Source organism: Cyprinodon variegatus, unplaced genomic scaffold (assembly GCF_000732505.1).
Source record: "Cyprinodon variegatus isolate N-32 unplaced genomic scaffold, C_variegatus-1.0 Scaffold206, whole genome shotgun sequence".
NCBI classification, from domain to species: Eukaryota; Metazoa; Chordata; class Actinopteri; order Cyprinodontiformes; family Cyprinodontidae; genus Cyprinodon; species Cyprinodon variegatus.
This window is the reverse complement of record NW_015150659.1, coordinates 584545-603253: the sequence shown is the minus strand read 5'-3', so window position 1 is coordinate 603253 and position 18709 is coordinate 584545. Positions and strand designations below refer to the sequence as shown.

At 34.8% G+C, this 18709-nt stretch overlaps 1 protein-coding gene across 2 annotated transcripts in view; it reads left to right on the top strand.

Annotated features, from left to right (window-relative positions):
- LOC107088099 (voltage-dependent T-type calcium channel subunit alpha-1H-like) overlaps positions 1-18709 on the top strand; it is a 152440-nt gene that overhangs the window by 80233 nt on the left and 53498 nt on the right. For both annotated transcript variants that reach the window (XM_015380041.1, XM_015380042.1), the window contains exons 6-9: positions 6425-6584; positions 11274-11598; positions 14721-14813; positions 18192-18430. In XM_015380041.1, coding sequence (XP_015235527.1) covers positions 6425-6584; positions 11274-11598; positions 14721-14813; positions 18192-18430 — 817 coding nt within the window. The remainder of the gene's footprint in view (positions 1-6424; positions 6585-11273; positions 11599-14720; positions 14814-18191; positions 18431-18709) is intronic.

Here is an 18709-nt window from a genome sequence, read left to right as displayed (position 1 = left end):
AGTTCTTACAATAAAAGAAAGAAAAGAAAAGTGCCATGGTCGAACTTTAGCAGAACACTATTTTTGAAGAATGATTTTGTGAATGATAACTTTTTTTAAATTATTTTGAGCTAAAAGAAGAAGAAAAAAAAGCAAGACATGAACTTTGAAGAGAGAAATTGGGTTCTAACAGCTGACTATATAGAAGCAAAAGATAATTTGGATTTATGTATAGTTTTTGCTTCATCATCATAACAAACATAAAAGTTAGTTTGCTGGATAGATAAATATAAAAGGCAACTTTAGACAATGTAGTACAGGTTGTCCATAAAAGAAAAAAAAAGAGGAATATTATTTAAAGCAATAAAGATGTGAATGCGATTTATTTGCTTAACAATTAGGATCTAACTTATGGTTTTACAATATTTGATTATAATGTATAGACATATATAACATTTTATATCCCATAATTTAATACAAAGCCTAGTTTGGAGTGACAAATAATACAAAAGCGGTAGATAAAAAAGTTCTGTGTGTCTATGTGTGTGCTTGGGGATGACAGCAAACAAGACGACAAATCAAAGTCATGGAAAGAAACATTAAGTGAGGAAAACAAAAGTTAAGAGTGGCGGATTTTGTAAAGTCTTTGATATCAATAAATTTCAAAAGTTTGTTACTGTTGCCAGACCAAAAAGATATAAATGCAATGTCCCTTCAGTGTTATAACTGTACGTTAATGTTTTGTTTCCCTGACTCTAGGGGAATTTAGTCATTACCAAGACAACCGTTTCATCTTCATGGTATCCTGAAGGCACCTTGCCTAAATTTCAAATCACCTTGGTTCATTCTGTAACATATTCATTACACCTGCTGCATCGTCTCCCTTTTTCAGTGTTTTATTATTAAATTACTCCATCTCTGTTTGTATAAAGCATTTCACTTGGCTCCCTTTTCTTCAGTTTGTTTGCTTGAGCAGAGCAGGACTGTATTTTGTTTTGCGTGTTCACACCATTGTGTGGTAAGATGATATATGACCCAACAGAGTTTGGCGTTTGCTTTCAGCTCAGTACTGTAGATCTCACACATAATTTGTCAGGTTCCTAAAGCGCTCTGGTAGAAGTGGCAATGAATCTAGAACTAAAGAGATTCTCTAGACAATAGTGTCATAACAGCTTACAGCATTACTAAGTACCATACATTAGCAAGAGGCCAAGCTTATTTTCATCTTTGAATTGTATATAACCAAAGACATATCACATAATAAGCTCCAGGGTAGAGGATATAGTTTCTAAAATCAAAGCTTTAAGTATTGTAAACTTTAGGCTAATAAAAGCCTCACAGAAGCATCAATTTCGAAGTTCCTGATAGAGTACCTATTGTTCGTCAAAAGAACTGGACACCAGAACCCACCAAATGTGGATGAATTTCAGCAGTGGTGGGTAACAATGCCACTCTGACTATCCACTTTGGAGCATTTCATTCTAAATACACTTCTGTACTTGTAGTTTTTGCAAATGGAATCTGAGTTATAAAAAAAAAAAATTTTAAATGTGAAACTATGACACAACTCCCATAAGCTCTGCCTGCGTACAATGCTGCCTCATTGGACTGTTCATGATCGACATTACTTTGGATAACACAGTTGTGAAGCTGTGGGGCAGTGGTTCAGTGGCACTTTAAATGTTTCACAAAAACAGAAACACTATTGCTTAGACTGAATTACGAATTAAAATGCAAGAAATACTAAGATCAGTTATATGCCCTGTCAGGATGCAGGCAGAAGTCCTCAGCACTGTGGAGATGCTATAGTGGCTGCCTAGAGCCAGATTCTACTCATCCACTTTGCTCTCGATACTCTACTACTTCCTCAAAAACAAATAGTGGACGTGAATAGGAAGAAGCACATTTCTAGGTGTACACCATCAGATGAGATTAGTAATTGAGAAAATATGATATATGTTGAGCTGTTGGCAAGTGTTTTACAGTGAAGACTACCGGGCTCTGTATGCCTCAGGAAAAAAATAGACAACGGACACATTAAAAAAGCAACAATCCCTCCCAATTGCTCCCATTGGGCAATCCAGTGGGAGGGATCATGTTTAGCACCCTGTTTCCCCTAATTCTTTGTTAACACCCCAGTATATTAATATCAGTGCTCTCCACCACTTGTTACAGCTGTAGAAGCCTCTTTGATGATAGGCAAAACGTCTTCTTGAAAAATGCACGTCCAGTTGCCTAGACTAAACTTTTTCAAGCTTGACCATGACATGGAGGACTGAGAATCTTCACAGATATCATTCACTTAAATATGATCGGCGGAACCATGCTCAATCTCAGAATCCTGCTAGTGAAAGACTAAACTCAGTGATAGCAGACCTGAGAAGGCAGACAATGACTGAACAAGTAGAGGCAGGCTCTGAGAAAACTGGATGATGGCTGACGGACTGGACACTGGTTTTGAGCAGAATGGATGATGGTTGACTGGCTGGAAGCTGGCTTTGAGTTGACAGGAACCAGGCAGAATAAACTGGTGACAGGCAAACAGTCCGGACATAACCAGCATCAGACGCCAATGAGAATCCAGTGAGAGTAGGCAGAGCACATGACAAGCATGCTGACACTGGATTGTTTGTCATATATTGGTACAAAGGATACATTTTGTTTGGAAATAACTGAGAGAGGTTGGTATACATAGATAGAGTAAAAGCTGGGAAGAATGAGGGTGATTGGAGAGTGGAATTAGCAGAGTAGAGGAGAAAAGAGAATGGTAACAGCCACCCAACCCAAAAACAAACAGGCAGGACTAAGAACAGATCTATCCTTTAAAAGAGCCTTACAGTAGTTTCTCCTTTTGAGGATCAGTTTCTTTTTTGGATGTTTTTTTTTCCCTCTGGAGTTGAATGCTGTGCAACTGGAAAGATTTTTGCTGATATCTTTTATTTTCTATGAAATGTGCTACGATGCATAACCATAACAATCATTTGGATTTTAGAACCTGAAGAATTTTATTAATAACTCAAAAGCTAAAGTAATACTGTACAACACTACTACACTCCCAAGTCACAAAATAATTGAAAGGATCGATGCAGAGCAGGAAAAAGTAGAAAAGGGAGAAGGAGGAAATTCAACCAATCTCTTCTATCAATTATTATGGTAGATAAAGGATATTTAGAAAACTAGTTGAGGGGAAGTCCAGCTCTTGCAATTAATCAGCCAGAATATTGATAATGCAGTTTCATAGGTTTCACTGAAACATGCCTGCAGGGTCATATTTCAGAGTTGAGCATCTCAGTTATTGTCAGACTTTCTGTCCGACATAAACTTAATATAAGTGATGTTTATGTGTTATATGTATAGTGCCTCAGAGTGTTGACACTCTCTTAACAGCAGTATTAGAGAAGTAAAAAAAAAAATGTTTGGATAACGTTAGTTTTCTCGTTCACATGCATACAAAAGCAAGGTTGAAATGTTGTTTCCTTAAGTCTTAAACTTGTATGTAATACAGAAAGAAAAATTTAATAAAAGTACTATAAGGAGTTTTTAAATGAAATGTATCTTATGAATGAGGCTTGAAAGAGGACGTAATGGTGCATTTGTATTGGATGTAACAGTGATGGCTATAACCATAGGCTAAAAAGCAAAGTCAGGACAGATAAATAGCAGACATCCCCTATAGCTTAAAACTCCTAGGTAGACAAACTCAGGGACATCTGGAGGTCATCTAACACTATTTTACATTATCGCTTCTTATTTTTCAGCTAACATGTCAAGTTCCCAGGCAGCAGCGCTCACACAAAGGCTAATGTTTCTCTTTCCTTCAGTCTCCCTCGTTATTCTTTATCTTTGTTTGTCTTTCTGTCTTCTTGTTGGGAGTTGTTACGCTGTGTTTCTGTTCTGTAGCATAGATACAGTGAGCTACCGACTATTTATTTCATATTATCAGGGCCACTGCTTGCAGGGGGCTTTTGCAAATTATCTGCCAACTGTAGATAATTTGCAGTTGTGTTTGTACACTGTGTGTACACACTCCATGCACACACATACATACACGCATTCTTTCTCTCTGATTGCTTGAATAAGTCATCAGAATTCTTGAGTGTTGTGTGCAACACCTAGAAATATCCTGCTGGATCTAATAGCAAGTTATTTGGACACCCTTCCTGTTTTGACTGCAGGACCAACTTTGAAAAATCAGCATGTTTTGTTGTTTCCTGCAGTTTGATTTGGATTATTCCAAGGGAAACAAAATGAGAACTTGTAAAATAATGAGATCACAAGCTGGGAGCTTAGCTAACACTGTCATGAAGAAATAACATTTAAAAACTTATGGCCCATACCTTGAATCCTTAAAGTTGATAAACCATGGTAATTTTTGTCCACTTGGTCTTTGACCTTTTGGTTTTGATTCAATGTTTGGATTCAAAGTGATGAGTCTTTTTTGTCTATGATGATATGCATGGACACAAACAATAAAACTCAATCTTCTTATTACCCACTGATAGCAAAATAGGAACTCTTTTAAGACTAATTAGCATAGCTTAGTTGGAAAGTAAAATTCTCTAATTTAATCATTTTAATAACATGTTCACAACAATTATTGATACTGGTTCTAAACTTGTAAACTGACGTGTCTATCATTTCATACCAGTAAAAAGATTAGTTCCTTACATTGTATTTAATAGTGTGTTTCTTTGTACCAGGGAGGCAAGGCAGCTTTTTCATTTCCTGCCTTCTCTACTGGATTAACTAATTAATCCAGGTGTGTCTGGCCATAATTAGTTAATCCAGTAGAGAAGGCAGGAAACAAACGAGCCTCCTTAAGTTCAGGAAGTAGTGTAGCTGTGCATAGAGCCCATTAGCCATATTTTCGTTTGATTATTTAAAAGAACTACAACAGAAAACAACATGGCAGCTTCAGTAAGATGCTCAGCTGTTCATTTAAAGGACTATGTAATGTTCTTTTTTTCTTATAAACATGTCTAAATGTTTAAATTAAGTCTTCCTTTTTTAGTTTTACTTTTATTGAATAAATATTGTCTGCTGTCTCAGTCTACTAGCAGTTATAAATTTATTTTTTATTTTTTTAAGCCTTTTAATTGAAGCAATGATCACAATATCTACAAAAATATTAACAATATTATAAAAATGTTTCATTGTGCATTTCACATAGGTACCTTAACTTAAAGTCCTACAAACATGAAAAAGAATAAAATATTCAAAATGAAAATAGATAAAGTTCAATATTGAATACACTCTCTCTCTCCAGTGTACTAATGCTTCCTTTGTGGCCTTAAAAAATGCAAAGTAAATCTTGCTGTTAAGCAGAAGCTACTCATTATAGAAAAATGTAAACCCATGAACTGCTTCAAAAACTTTAGTTCAAGTACAGTTTACAAAGAAAGTGCAACAATTTGATGTTGTTTACCACAGTATCTTGTTCCATCTCTAAAATTATTTTTATATTTTCTTGATTTAAAAAGTTATAGTTTTTTGTATGGTTGCCTATAAACATATTTTCTGTTATGCTTTTTCTATTAATGGTGGAGAGCTTCATTTAAACAGGCAGACTCCTACGTGTGTTCCTATTTCCCTACAAAAGACTGCTAAATAAGAGCAGCCTGCATCCTCCAGAAATGTAAGGTTTTCCACTGTGTGTACTTATACCGGAGTTGGTTACTTTTACCTCTCTGTGCACAGCTGTAAACTGTCTGTCTTAAGGGATCGCAGTGGAAAAGGCAACTTATTTTGAAATCCAACTCTCACCCAGAGGGTAAATTGGATTGAAAGAAGTCAAACGTAGTAAAAATAAAGAGACTTAACAATTATGACTAACCACAGGGAATGATCACATTTTAGTGGTCCAAAACAGGGAAGCAATAAAATTTGCTTTCCCAGATTAAAAAAAAATTATAATAATTCAATAAAAATAAAAACATTTGGAATCAGTTTACCCCCTGTCTGTGTTGTTCAGGTGTGTATTCATATAATTTCATCCAGCAACTCAAAAATGGTTTGATGTGAAAATGTTGGTAGTGTAATCAACTGTATCTTTACATTAGTGTTCTTAAATAAACTATCATCTGAGATCTAGTAAGCCTGATACCACATGACAATTTTATTCTAATTCATCAAACCTAGGTTCTTCTGACTTCAAGGAAAAAACACAATTGGGAAGATTTTGCTACTTTTTTAGAGCCTATAATAATGGGAAACTGTCACATTCTCTATTGCCATTGGTTGGGATTATATGAGCAGTTTGAGTGAAATTAGAAGGGGGCTTTTGCAAACAGATTGATTACTTTTGCAGAGATGACGAGTAACCAGAGGATTAGAAAAGGCTCGCTGTTGCAACACATGCAGCATCCTGAGACCAAATAGTGCATGTAAGACAACTTTGGATATTCATTTCTCATGACATCTATGCTGTTTGTGTCCCACTGTGCAGGTATGAGGATCTTGGTGACGCTGCTGCTGGACACCTTACCCATGCTGGGAAATGTGCTCCTTCTCTGCTTCTTTGTCTTTTTTATATTTGGCATTGTGGGAGTCCAACTGTGGGCCGGACTGCTGCGCAACCGCTGCTTCCTGGGAGAAGACATAATAACGTAAGCAGTTTTTTGCCTGAAATACAGAACTTGTTCTTCACCTGATCTTTCAGACTGGAGGTAATTTAGATTATTGCACGAAAATATTCACTTTGTTGGTTACAGATCAGGTTTTTGTAAAGTTACGTGGTTTTTCTCCTTGGGCTCTAGCAAAATGAAGCTTCAGATATGTGACTTTTTTAAGATGACTTCACTACTTCAATTTTTTATAAACCTAAAATACCCAACATTCCTTACATCTTAGATCCTAAAAGATAAGCTTTCTTATAAGAAACCAAGAATTCCAGATGCCTTAAATGTAATAAATTATTGGAGTTTTTTTTCACATTCTGAGATATTTCTCTTAAAAGTGCAAGTGCATTTTACTAGGATTTTGTGTGATGGACTAACATAAAGTAGTCTATAGTGCAAAAGGGGGGGGATAAACAAGGTTCAAATATGTTTTTATAAATGATCATTTCTAAATGTTTGTGTAAGATTTTACTTCCCTTTCAATTTACAGGTCTGGTATAAGGTAAGGTTGTAGACAAAGTTTAGAGGTCAAGGTTCTAACCAAAGCTTTAAACGTTTTTCACTGATCTCTCCTAAATTCATCAAGTATGGCAAGAAAGCAAACCTATCAAAACAAATCCTACCCTCCAAACTAGTAAGATGGGCAAAAGGAGCAGTGATCAGATAAGCAGCCATTATGTCCATGGTATCGGGTTGTGTGAAGGTTTCTAAAGGACCCAAATGCAAAGACAGAAGCTGAGGCGGTTTCTTGTACATTTTATAAACGAAAGGTGGCAACTTAAGCAAAGGTCCACAAACAAAATATAGAAAACCAAAATCCAGGAGACACCAGAGAAAAAACTCGAAAAGAAACGACGAGGAAACAGCAAACAGTAACTGAAAAGGAGAAGTATATAAGTCAAACAGAACAAAGACTGAGCTAATCAACTGATTGGGAGCAGGTGTGAACTGAATAATCTAGAAGGGAGCTAGTCAAAGGAGACTGACACAAGGGGGCAAAAGAGGGTAAACAAGAAATACATAACAACTCAAATAGAACCAGAAAACAAAACAAAATGGAAACAAAACCAATAAACTAGAAAACACAGAAAAACATGAATCAAATTGTAACCGAATACTCAAAAAGAAAACTTAAACAGAACCAGAAAGTAAGTGTAGAATCATAACATGGTAACTGTGGTAGAGATGCACGAGGGAGCTCTGTCTAAAGGAACTAGCATTGGTTCCATATCAATGCTAAGAGATGGCATAGCATGCTAATGTTATGCTATTCCTTCTCCCACACTGTTTACTGTACATTTGATCACTGCTGAACTTTATGAAACGGAAATGTTCTGAACGCTGTACAAAAAGAAATTTCATTTTGTATACAGTCTGCGTATAGAAAAAAAACAATAAAAGTTGTCTACGGTTATGCACTACAAACATCTAGGCCTAAAGAGTAGCAAATATAAAACCATTTGTTTAAAGAAAGAAATGCGCCTTGTTCATGTTTAGTAAAAAACATGAACTGCCCATAAACCTTTACAAAACCAAAAAGAGGTTTTTAAACAGGTTTTTAAACCCCCTCATAAAAAATAATAATAAACTTTTACCAACAGCAAAAGAAGAGACCCTAGGAGAAGTTATGCATTACTAAGAAAATACACACTAACCATAGAGCTAGACCTACAACAGCATAGTCTACAATATAATCTAGGCTTTTACAATGTATCATAAAAATTGAGAATCTTTGTTGACATTTGCGCTATTCACCCTTATCATATCCTGGTCATCTCCTGGGCTAATTAAATATAATCAATGAATTAAAGCTCTAGAATTTCAAAGCTGGTAGATATGCTCCTCAAAAATCTTACAATAACCATAGAATGCACAGAAAAAAAAAATCTATGGGGCTCAATATAAGAAAAATACTTTTTAAATACTTTTTTTTATTGTTTTGTGGGTAAATCAATAAAACAAAAAGAAAATGCCTTACTTTAATATAGCTAACAATGATTTGCTATTTTGGGTTGATCAGTCACCTAAAATCCCTCCAAATTAACCTAAAGTTAATAAAGCAGTATCCACCACCAATATTCACCAATATTCATCAAAAAGATTTCTTTTTAAACCTGACTAGATCTAAAACTTATATTTAACATATCAAGAAAATTAGAGGAACATCTTCTCTTCCTTTAAATTATCTTGGATGTCAAAACATTCCTGCAGCTACAGAAGTAACATCAAGGTGGCATTCCTCTTATAATATTAGGAGAACATGTAGAAAAACAGCAATAAATGAATTAAGCAGGCAGAGAAAAGCTCACATCCACTGACTTAGAAATTGGTTTAGAAACTGAAACTAAGAAAGCTTTAAAGCAAAAAATGTCAGGTTGAGGTACTTAAACTATGTGATTTTGAAGTAATGGTACAAGTTGTTCCAAAGAAAATGTGGCTGACTGTGTCTTTGTGAAAAGGGAACAGAAAAGCATAAAACTTTTTTTCAGAATACATGGAAAAACTTGCATTTTTGTAAAAAGAAACATATTTTAAGAGAAAGCGAGAGTTTGCAGATACATAGCTGTTAAGCTGTGGCATGGCTGTCAGCAGAGCTTTTTGCTTTACCTCTTCATTGCCTTCGCTTCCTGTAATCCCTTCTGAAAATAGGTAATTTGGTGAATACTGCTAAATATGCCTAAGTGGGCCTAACTGGGCCTTATAATTTGTATCTGCTAATTGGCTTGAATTTCCGAATAACTTCTCTAACAACAACTGCTATTAAATAAGGGAGTGGGCGGAATGGAGAGGAGGATGCTTCATTGTTTACTGAAGCAAATAAACTGTATGGGTATCTTGAGCACGTTAAAAAGACATTATGTCCGTTTAATAAGCAATAAAGCAGATGTCTGCTCCTTACTCCTGATTCAGAGAATGTCTTGTGTGAATTTAGGGTGATTGGAGCAAGAGGTAAGTGGCATAAAAGAAGATAATATTCAGTTTGCTTGAAGGGCCTCAGTATTAGATTATGTTCAGGACAACCTTTGATTAAGACCTCAGGGCCTTTCTCCCTAATTTATAGTTAAAAAAAAAAAAAAAAAAGTCAGAAAAAAAGTCTGGCATTTTTAAATAAATCTTCTGACCAGTAATCAAATATTTAAGGCAAGTACTGTGCATAATTTGATGACCTAACCCATTTGGTGACTAGTGGGGTCAATAATCAGATTTTAAAACAACTTGCTTTGATTGGACTGAGTCTAAATCCTATTAAAGTTCACCTGAAGGTAGCTACCCACCTCTTGAAGTCTGCACAAAATTGACAGCAGGTATACTGTAGATAATCCACTGTCACTTTTTAAATTACAATTTTTAAAATTAGATTTTGTAGATTTAAAGAAATATTAGACTGCAAAATCCTTTCAAATACTCTATGATGGCACATATGGAGTATCGTTCAACAGAAAAACAAATAAACCAGGCGCAAACTATAAAGCAAGTGTAAACACCATTTGCATTGTTGGGCACAGTACCTCCTTCAATACTTTATGAACAATCTGGCATAGAGAGAACATACAAACTGTTCACAAAAAGGCTTAAAGGAAAAGTCTGGTCACATTCAGAATACAAAAATCTGAAAGTACTTTAGGAAAGAATTTATTATATACTTTTCAATAAATGATAAGTGTTTTTAATTAAGAGAAATTTCATTTGAACGTGCTTTACTGGAGACATCCATGTTGGTCAAAGAACAATTCTACCACCTACTGGTTTGCGATGTCACAGTGAGGTATTAGCTGTTGAGCAAGTCCCAGTGCTGTATCTGATGTTTGTCACAACACACTATTATCCATGATGGCAACGACCAGTGCACTATGCACAGAAGTTATTCCTTGCTGACCGGACCTTTCCTTTAAGTCAAACTAGAAAAGAAAAACTTAAAGAAAAAAAATTATGTTGGGAATTTCACCTTTACCTCAATGTTACATTTTAACAACAATATTTAGGTGGTGATTTTTACCCTCCTAGTATAACAATGATTAGATGCTGCAAAATATATTATGGGATAGAGGAATACCTCATGGGAGAATGTAAATTCCTACTTATCCATGCATTCACTGACTGTACATGTTTGTTCATCCTGGGGACAGATTCTTATTTACACCAGAAAATCTATGCCCTGCAAACATTTACTCAGAGCTACAAATAAATGGTCCGAACATATTTATGGTTAAAATAACTCGCTGGTAGTTCAAACCGAAAACCAATTAAGAATCCATGATGAGACTTAAAAAATTAATGACAGTGATAACACTGTCTAGCTAAGCTGACAAAGTTAAAGCTAATTTTATTAGGTAGTACATACACTAAAGTCCACTCTCTCTGCACAATTATATTAGAATATTTTGCCTAAGGTACACTTATAATTGGGGAAGAACTCATACATAAGTGTGGAAATAACAAATAAATGAATAACTAATGGCATTAAGATGGTTTCCAGTTCCATTAGGCACACCAGGGAAATGTTCACATTCAAAATTTGTTTTGGTTTCAATACTAGATGTCAAAGTTACATAAATTTATAATTAGACAGGCAATTAAACTCCATATATATTTTTTTTGTCCAAATCAGCTGTCTGTATGATATATTAACACATTCACTTTTTGTTTTGTCTGTTTTTATATTTTTTTTCCACACAGGCTTTACAACCTCTCCATAAACCCATACTACATGTCTGAGGAAGGTGAAGACAGCCCATTTATCTGCTCTGCTCCCAGAGAGAACGGGATGCTGCGCTGCCATAATGTACCGCCCTTTAACCAGAGAGGAGAGGATTGTTCGTTACCTGCTCCCCATCACAGTTCTTCTCTCATTGGTTCACCACCTGGAGCGGGTGGGACGAGCAATAGCAGCTGTGTTAACTGGAACCAGTACTACAACGTCTGCCGCCCAGGGGACCTCAACCCCCATAAGGGAGCAGTTAACTTTGACAATATTGGCTACGCATGGATAGCTATATTCCAGGTGAGAAACAAAATACATTCCTAATGTAATTGTAAAAAGTACTCAGACACGATGAAAGTCTTTTCCTCATTGCAGTCTATAAACTTACTCTGTACTTTACTGTTGATGTTTGTATTTTACCTTTCTCTTGCAATTTTACTTACATCACAGCAATGTATGTGGCTTTTCTTCCAATGTGCTTTGACTCTTTGTTACATACGCCTTAGTAAACCTAATTTAAGTCTTTTGGGATAACATTTTTTCTTTTGGAAAGCATGTGATCGTGTGGACTTTTTAATACAGCTGTTTACTCAGACTTTTTTGCTGCAATTCTATTTTTGAAACATTTAGACATTTAAAAGTCATGTATCATGCTTTTTTTAAAGCCTTTTAAAGTCACCTTTGGGCAAATATGTTATGCAGGCATGTCAAGTCTGTCTTTGTGGGATGCTGTTTTAAAAGTTTTTCCTGCTTCAGCACTGCTTCAGTTTCCATTGATTGCTGATTAACAGCCTTTTGCTGAACTGCAATCATCATAATCAGCTGTACTGAAGCTGAAAAACCTTGAAAACCTGCAGGACAGCGACCCTGGAGGGCATGTACGAAATTTTGATTTCAGAAGTCGGGGAGACGCAAGTTTTTATTTAATTTAACTAACTACAGTGTGTTTGACCACCAATCACACAAGAAAAGACAGTGGGCCAAAGAGGAGCTTTTGGGCAGTCTAAATTCAGGGAAGCTGGCTTCAGCTTGAGCTGGGGTTTTCCACTTGGTCCTAGTGCTTGACGAATGTCTGTGTACTGTAGCATGCAGAGGACCAAAACGCATGTTTTGGTACGTGTCTCGTGCAGGGGACATGTACTAAAATATGCGTTTTGGTCCTCTGCATGCTACAGTACACAGACATTCCCAACCAGGATGAGACTACTTTTGGATTCCATTAATACTCATAAAATATAACACAAGCATCACAGGGTAGGTTTAAAATTTCAAGATTCCCTTTAAGCAATTATCAGAGGGCTTTGTGGATGTTGAGTAAAATTATATAAATGGCACATCTCTCAGCCCAATGAACTGAATCACTTGTACATGAATAGGAAAATAATGTTTTCAACATGTAACAATTTCCCAAACTTGTAATCTTGCAATTCATATTAGTTATTTTCGAGCTTTTATGATTTATATGGGAATCAGCTTTTCTAGCACTGCAATTTAAAAGCAGAGAATAGGGAGATAAGGAGATATGAAGATAGAGATATACATATGATTAGAACACTCTTGTTTCAGTACCTGTTCTAAAAGTAAATTGAAAAATACATTAAACATAAAAAAGTCAAGACATGTCTTACATGTTTTTATGAGTTTAAAAGTAAACAGCAGGAAAAAAGTAGATAAATTATACAAAATACCCTAAACAGAGATGGAAGATTTAGAAGAGCAGGGGATTTATAGCCCAGTATAGGAAATTATTGTGGATGATTAACTTATATATTTTTGCCAGTTATGTTTTAGGAGCATTATTGGTCAGTTTAATCCAAAAAGAAACCATTTGTATCTCCCAGGGTTGTTATATTTATACAAGCAGTCTCGTATAGGTTTGCTATTAATAAGAAAAAACTGAACCAACTAAACATTTAAACATTTCATAATATGTTTTTTAAATCCAAACCTAAGCTTTTCCTTATTTACTTATAAATATTCTATTTAATTAAGAGTTAATTGTGAAGTGGTGGATTGCATTCTGAGGAGGTTGCAAGTACTGTGCCTGGTTCAAACCCCAGAGCCTTCCACTCTGGTTCCCTGAGCAAAACCCTTTACCCAAGATGGGCTTCAAGCTGCCGACTGCTCTCTAAAGGATTGCCTAAATGCAGAGGTCACATTTCAATGTAATGTACATTTGTAGTGTCCAGAGATGGGAAGTTTAAAATTACATATACTCAGTTAGATTTAGTTGAAAAACTTTTATTAAAAATATAACTTTAATGAATAGTTGATCTTATCTTTACTTTTTACTTTCATTTAAGTGATATTCTTGTGAGAGTATTAATACTCCTACTAATCTTCTGTTTACCTCACCTGCCACAAGATACTTAAGCTATTGGAAATCAGGTAATTATACGGTAAATAGTAAATAGGAATTCTGTATCATTTCCTAACATAAGCAATACCAGCTGTATAGATTTTGAAGGTTAGTATAAGATCAAGTTTAAAAAATGATGCATTGCACAAATGCACAAATTTCTTAGTGTGATTATCTACATTTTTTTAGTTAATTCTATATTTTAAAATAATAAAATTTACACATAAACATAAACAGTGTAACTTTAAAACATTAAATTAGATGTTGTAATCCAACAACTTAGTACTTAAGTACATTTTACCGAAAACTTTTTATTTGCTCTTTAGTAATTTTTTGGATGACTCCTTTCTGCTTTTAAGTTAAAAAACAAGGTTAAAGTAGTGCTACTCTAACTTGGGTAATTTTTTGTGGATACCCTACTCACCTCTGCCAGTGACCAATAAATGTGATTATACATGTCGTTATAAAACTATAGATCGTGACTTCATATACAAATTAGCATGCTGATAGTGTTCGCATGGCTTTTTGCTTTGGTTCTTTCTTTATTATTTATTTGGAAGATTTTGGTTGTTTATTATAATCCTATTGCCTCCATTCATGTTTAATTATTATTAGATTTTTCTTGTGTTCTGTTCTTTGTTTATTTGCTTATTTGCTTTATTTTAGTTATGTAGATATTTACTAATACTTGCTTTTCGATTTCTGTTTTTATGTTCTTCTTGTACACTGCTCTGCTGTTATGCATGTTCTTCCAGTTTGCCATCTAAGTTTCGGCCTAAGGTGTCAAAATTGAGATTCAAATGTGTTTCTAGTGTGGCTAAGCTGACTCGATGCTTTCAACTATCCACATCTTACTTGCTCATTAGCATACAAGCTACAGTACATGAAAGAGTCCACAGGCACAAACACGTATGCACACAAAAGGGTTTGAAAGGTCTTGTAAGCTTGTCTTCATTTTTTTCTTTTTCTCAGAAATGCTTCTCCTGCTATCGAAATATTATATTGTAGCTTATTAAATCTTGTATATGATATTAATATCACATTGTCTTCTTGTTGTTACCAGGTCATCACACTGGAAGGATGGGTGGACATCATGTATTACGTCATGGATGCTCACTCCTTCTACAATTTTATATATTTTATACTGCTCATTATTGTAAGTACCACCTTTATATCTTATGTAAAATATCTAAATGTAACAATAGATATGCCCCACTATATTGCATATTTAACTCTCTGTTAAAAGATATGGCTTAACTTTTGGGATACAAAAAAAAGAAACAATAAAGAAAGTGCTGTTGCAACTGGTGACTAACTTTAGACAACATTGTTTTCCAACTTTTAATTAAATATTGAAATAATGGGTCTAACTGGGCTAAATAGATGCTAAAACTGCTTGTCAGTTCAGATCATCTCAACACACAATCATCTGATTAATCAGATGAATGGATTTCAAGTTAACTCTGTTCAATTATTTTCAAGATTTATATAACTCAGTTTATCGTAGTTCATTTTTGCGATTAATATAGTTGTGCTCGAAGGGCCACTTCTGGAGCTGTTTAAAAGTTACCTTTTGTATCTCTGCTTCTTTCTGTTTGTCTGCTTATGTCTCCTTGAACCCCAGTCGGCCTCAGCAGATCGCCGCTCACACTGAGCCTAGTTCTGCTAGAGGTTTCTTCCTGTTAAAAGGGACTTTTCCTCTCCACTGCTGCTACAAGCATGCTTGGTGTGAGGGGATTGCTGTCCAGTCAATAAGTCGATGCAATCAGCTGGTTTTCCTTAGATAGAAAACTGAATTAATCTGACTGTATGATCTGACTGAATTGTCTCTTTAATGTGCCTTGTGATCAGATTTGTTTCGTTTAATAAACAGAAATTTGCTAAATTCACTTCAACTCAGATAAAAACTTTTTACTTAATTTCTATTTAATTTAATTAAAAACTTTTTAATTCAGTTTGATTTATTACAGTTATTCTCCCTCATTTACTTATCTATAATAAACTTGCTTCAATTCAGTTCTGTTTGATTTGAATTTATACTCTAAAATTGAACAAAACATTTTTCAGTTCATTTCAATTATGATCAGTTCACGCCAGTTTTATATCCGGGATAACTTATTATTACATTTTAAAAATAAATCAACATCATTTTACCTCAACAATACCTTTAAAAAACTAGATGGTCCAATTTAGTCCAAGCATTATGATATTATTATATAATTTCAATTAATCTCTTTCAACAAGTTATTTTAAGAGAAGTATTAAAATACTAAAACCACTTCACCACATGTACTGATAAGGGTTCAGGTTAATTTTCCAACAGGCACCTCCAGTTGTCTGATTTGAGGTTATTCAGGAAAAAAAATAACCTTGAACAAATTTTTAACAACTCTCTTACCCATAGACAGCCCTAAAAATTCTAACATCTTATTTATGTTGGAAGCTGCAATCTGTGATAACTCTGGGAGATATTGATTTGGGCATAATGGATTCTATGCATGAATTGCGACTTTTCCATGCATGAAGATGTACAATTATGTCGTATAGAGTAACATGTTTGTCTGATAGTGATCAGGTAATTTCTGATGTATATTTGTCATGTTGGGGGGTTTTGATTTCAAACTCTTGCACAGATAGATGATTATTTACAGTAGATGGTCCTAAAGCATGTAGAGGTTTAATTATTATCCATAGATCTTAAAAATGTACCTGAGAAAAAATAAATGGGTTGTGAGTTATCCTTTGAAAGGTGGGGAACTTTGGATGGACAGCTCCAATTTCTGCCTTGTAGTCGATTCTGAATGGCAGCTGTTTGGTTTCATGCCAAGAAGAAGCACTGATGCTGATGGAAGTTATGACAAAAAGTAAAGTAGGTCAGAAGAAAGTAGTAAATGGTCTTTTAAGACTAGTACTGTAAGAGGGCACATGGGAGAGTAGCAAGAACATATTTTTCAACATATACAAGATAATCTAAAATAATGTGAGATAATGTGAGGTGTTCAGTGGCTGTAGTAAGGTAGAGTCAGACTTCTCTGAAAAGGGGCTGAGTGGGTGTTTGAGCTTATTGCTCGAGTATATCTTTTACCTGAAAGAGGGCTAAAAGGCAGGCTTATAAGTTTAAAATTGTGCATCTTCTCCAACTTCTTCAAAATTATACACCACTGGTCTACAAAATAAAGTCTCATAAAACACTGAAGTTTGCTCTTTTAGTGTGACAAAGCCTAAAAAAAAGTGTATGAAGTCATTTGTAAGGCACCCTACATTTATAAGGGAGATAAGAATGGACACAGAAGGCTGAATAGATTTAAATATAACACAGAGATGATGAAAAAATTGGCATGGAGGTAGTTATCTGTGTCTATCAAATTAGAGAATGGCTAAAGAGGATATTGATGTATATTGCAAGAAAGAAACGGCAGACAATTTGCAGAGAAAAATACAGACGGGCAAGGGATTATTAAGACAAATGGTTAGAGCTCTGAAGGGAAACAACATTAACCACATGTTTACATCAGAAGCAACTGAATATACATTTGTGTTGCATTTCAGCTCTGTTTTAGAGAATTTAGAATAACCCTTTCAAAGTGAGCAGGTAAACTTCCTTTCTATCATAATCCCCTTCTACTAAAATTTGCATATTTAGAAGTTTTAAACCTTAAAGCCCCCATAAGCCTAACATTTGATATACAAACTGCAAAGGAAAGAGAGAAATATTTGGTGTTGGGAAGAGGAAATGGCCGAGAGCAAAATACAAAAATGGCTAAATTAACTTACTGTAAATAACATTAAGAAAAGATGGAACTGCATAATGAGAGGAAAGAGTGAATGCTCAACAGAATAACCGGAAAACAAGAGACAAAAAGTCTTTAGTAATTTTAGTAGGGTGGTTCTTCCTTTGAAATTTTTAGCATTGCTTTTTCCAGAAGCTTTGCCACAATTCCATGTCTTCTTCATTCATTGCTATTCTGTCTCTGGGGTTTGTTTGAGCCACAATAACCTAAAAAGAACTTTGAAATCTTTTTATTGACTGATTTTTTGACTGATTTCTTATCATTTCTGATTTCTTTTTTAGATGGTAAATAAGGGAACCCTTTTTTTAAAATAAATTTTAGGCTACTCAATCGTGTGAGACAGTTTCTGTTTAAATGTCATCTGGATTCAAAGGGCCAGGCAGTAATTAGATCCTGGGTTTGGATAGTAACTTTACCAAAAACTGTGGTTTAATCACTGATAATAATTATTTCTTAAGAAGAGGAAATACCTTTTCAATAATCTGAATAGCTTTTCAAAATCAAATCATAATTATAATATGAAATCATTTTATAGAAACTGTTATACTGTCTGCGAAATGGAAGTGAAAATCACAACAGGCGTATAGTATATAGTGGGGCAAACTGTGTTATTTTAAATAAGAATTGTGACAATTCTAAGATGTCTTAAATTAGATTTTATTCGTAAAGGTCTTGAAGTTGTTCTTTTAGTTTTGTATATTCGTAGTTGGTCTTAATTGTTTTATTTGTTCTTTTTTAACCAGGTGGGCTCTTTCTTCATGATAAATTTGTGCCTCGTGGTCATCGCCACCCAGTTTTCTGAGACAAAGCAAAGAGAAAACGCCTTGATGAGGGAGCAACGTGCTCGCTACTTGTCTAATGATTCAACTCTAGCCAGTTACAGCGAGCCAGGCTCATGCTATGAGGAGATGCTACGATATATCAGTCATCTTTACAGGAAGTTCAGGCGCAGGCTGCAGAGAATGTACTATGGATGGCACAGGTATGAGTAGGCTGAGTCCTGCTGAGATTTATCCTTTCCATTTCTAAATGGCATTAATTTGATTTATAAAGTGCCAAAATTATTTTAGTAGTTTCCAAAACTGGTGCTGGTATTGGTTCTTAGCTCACTTTCTAAGAGTACAACAAAGAGGTTTGGTTTAGTTTGACAAAGACAGAGAATCCTCGTTATATAAAAACTTGGATAATACTAAATTATCTGTGTTTGTCTTGATGACCCAATTTCCAATTCTGAAAAAAGTGACTCCATCTACTTTGCCAA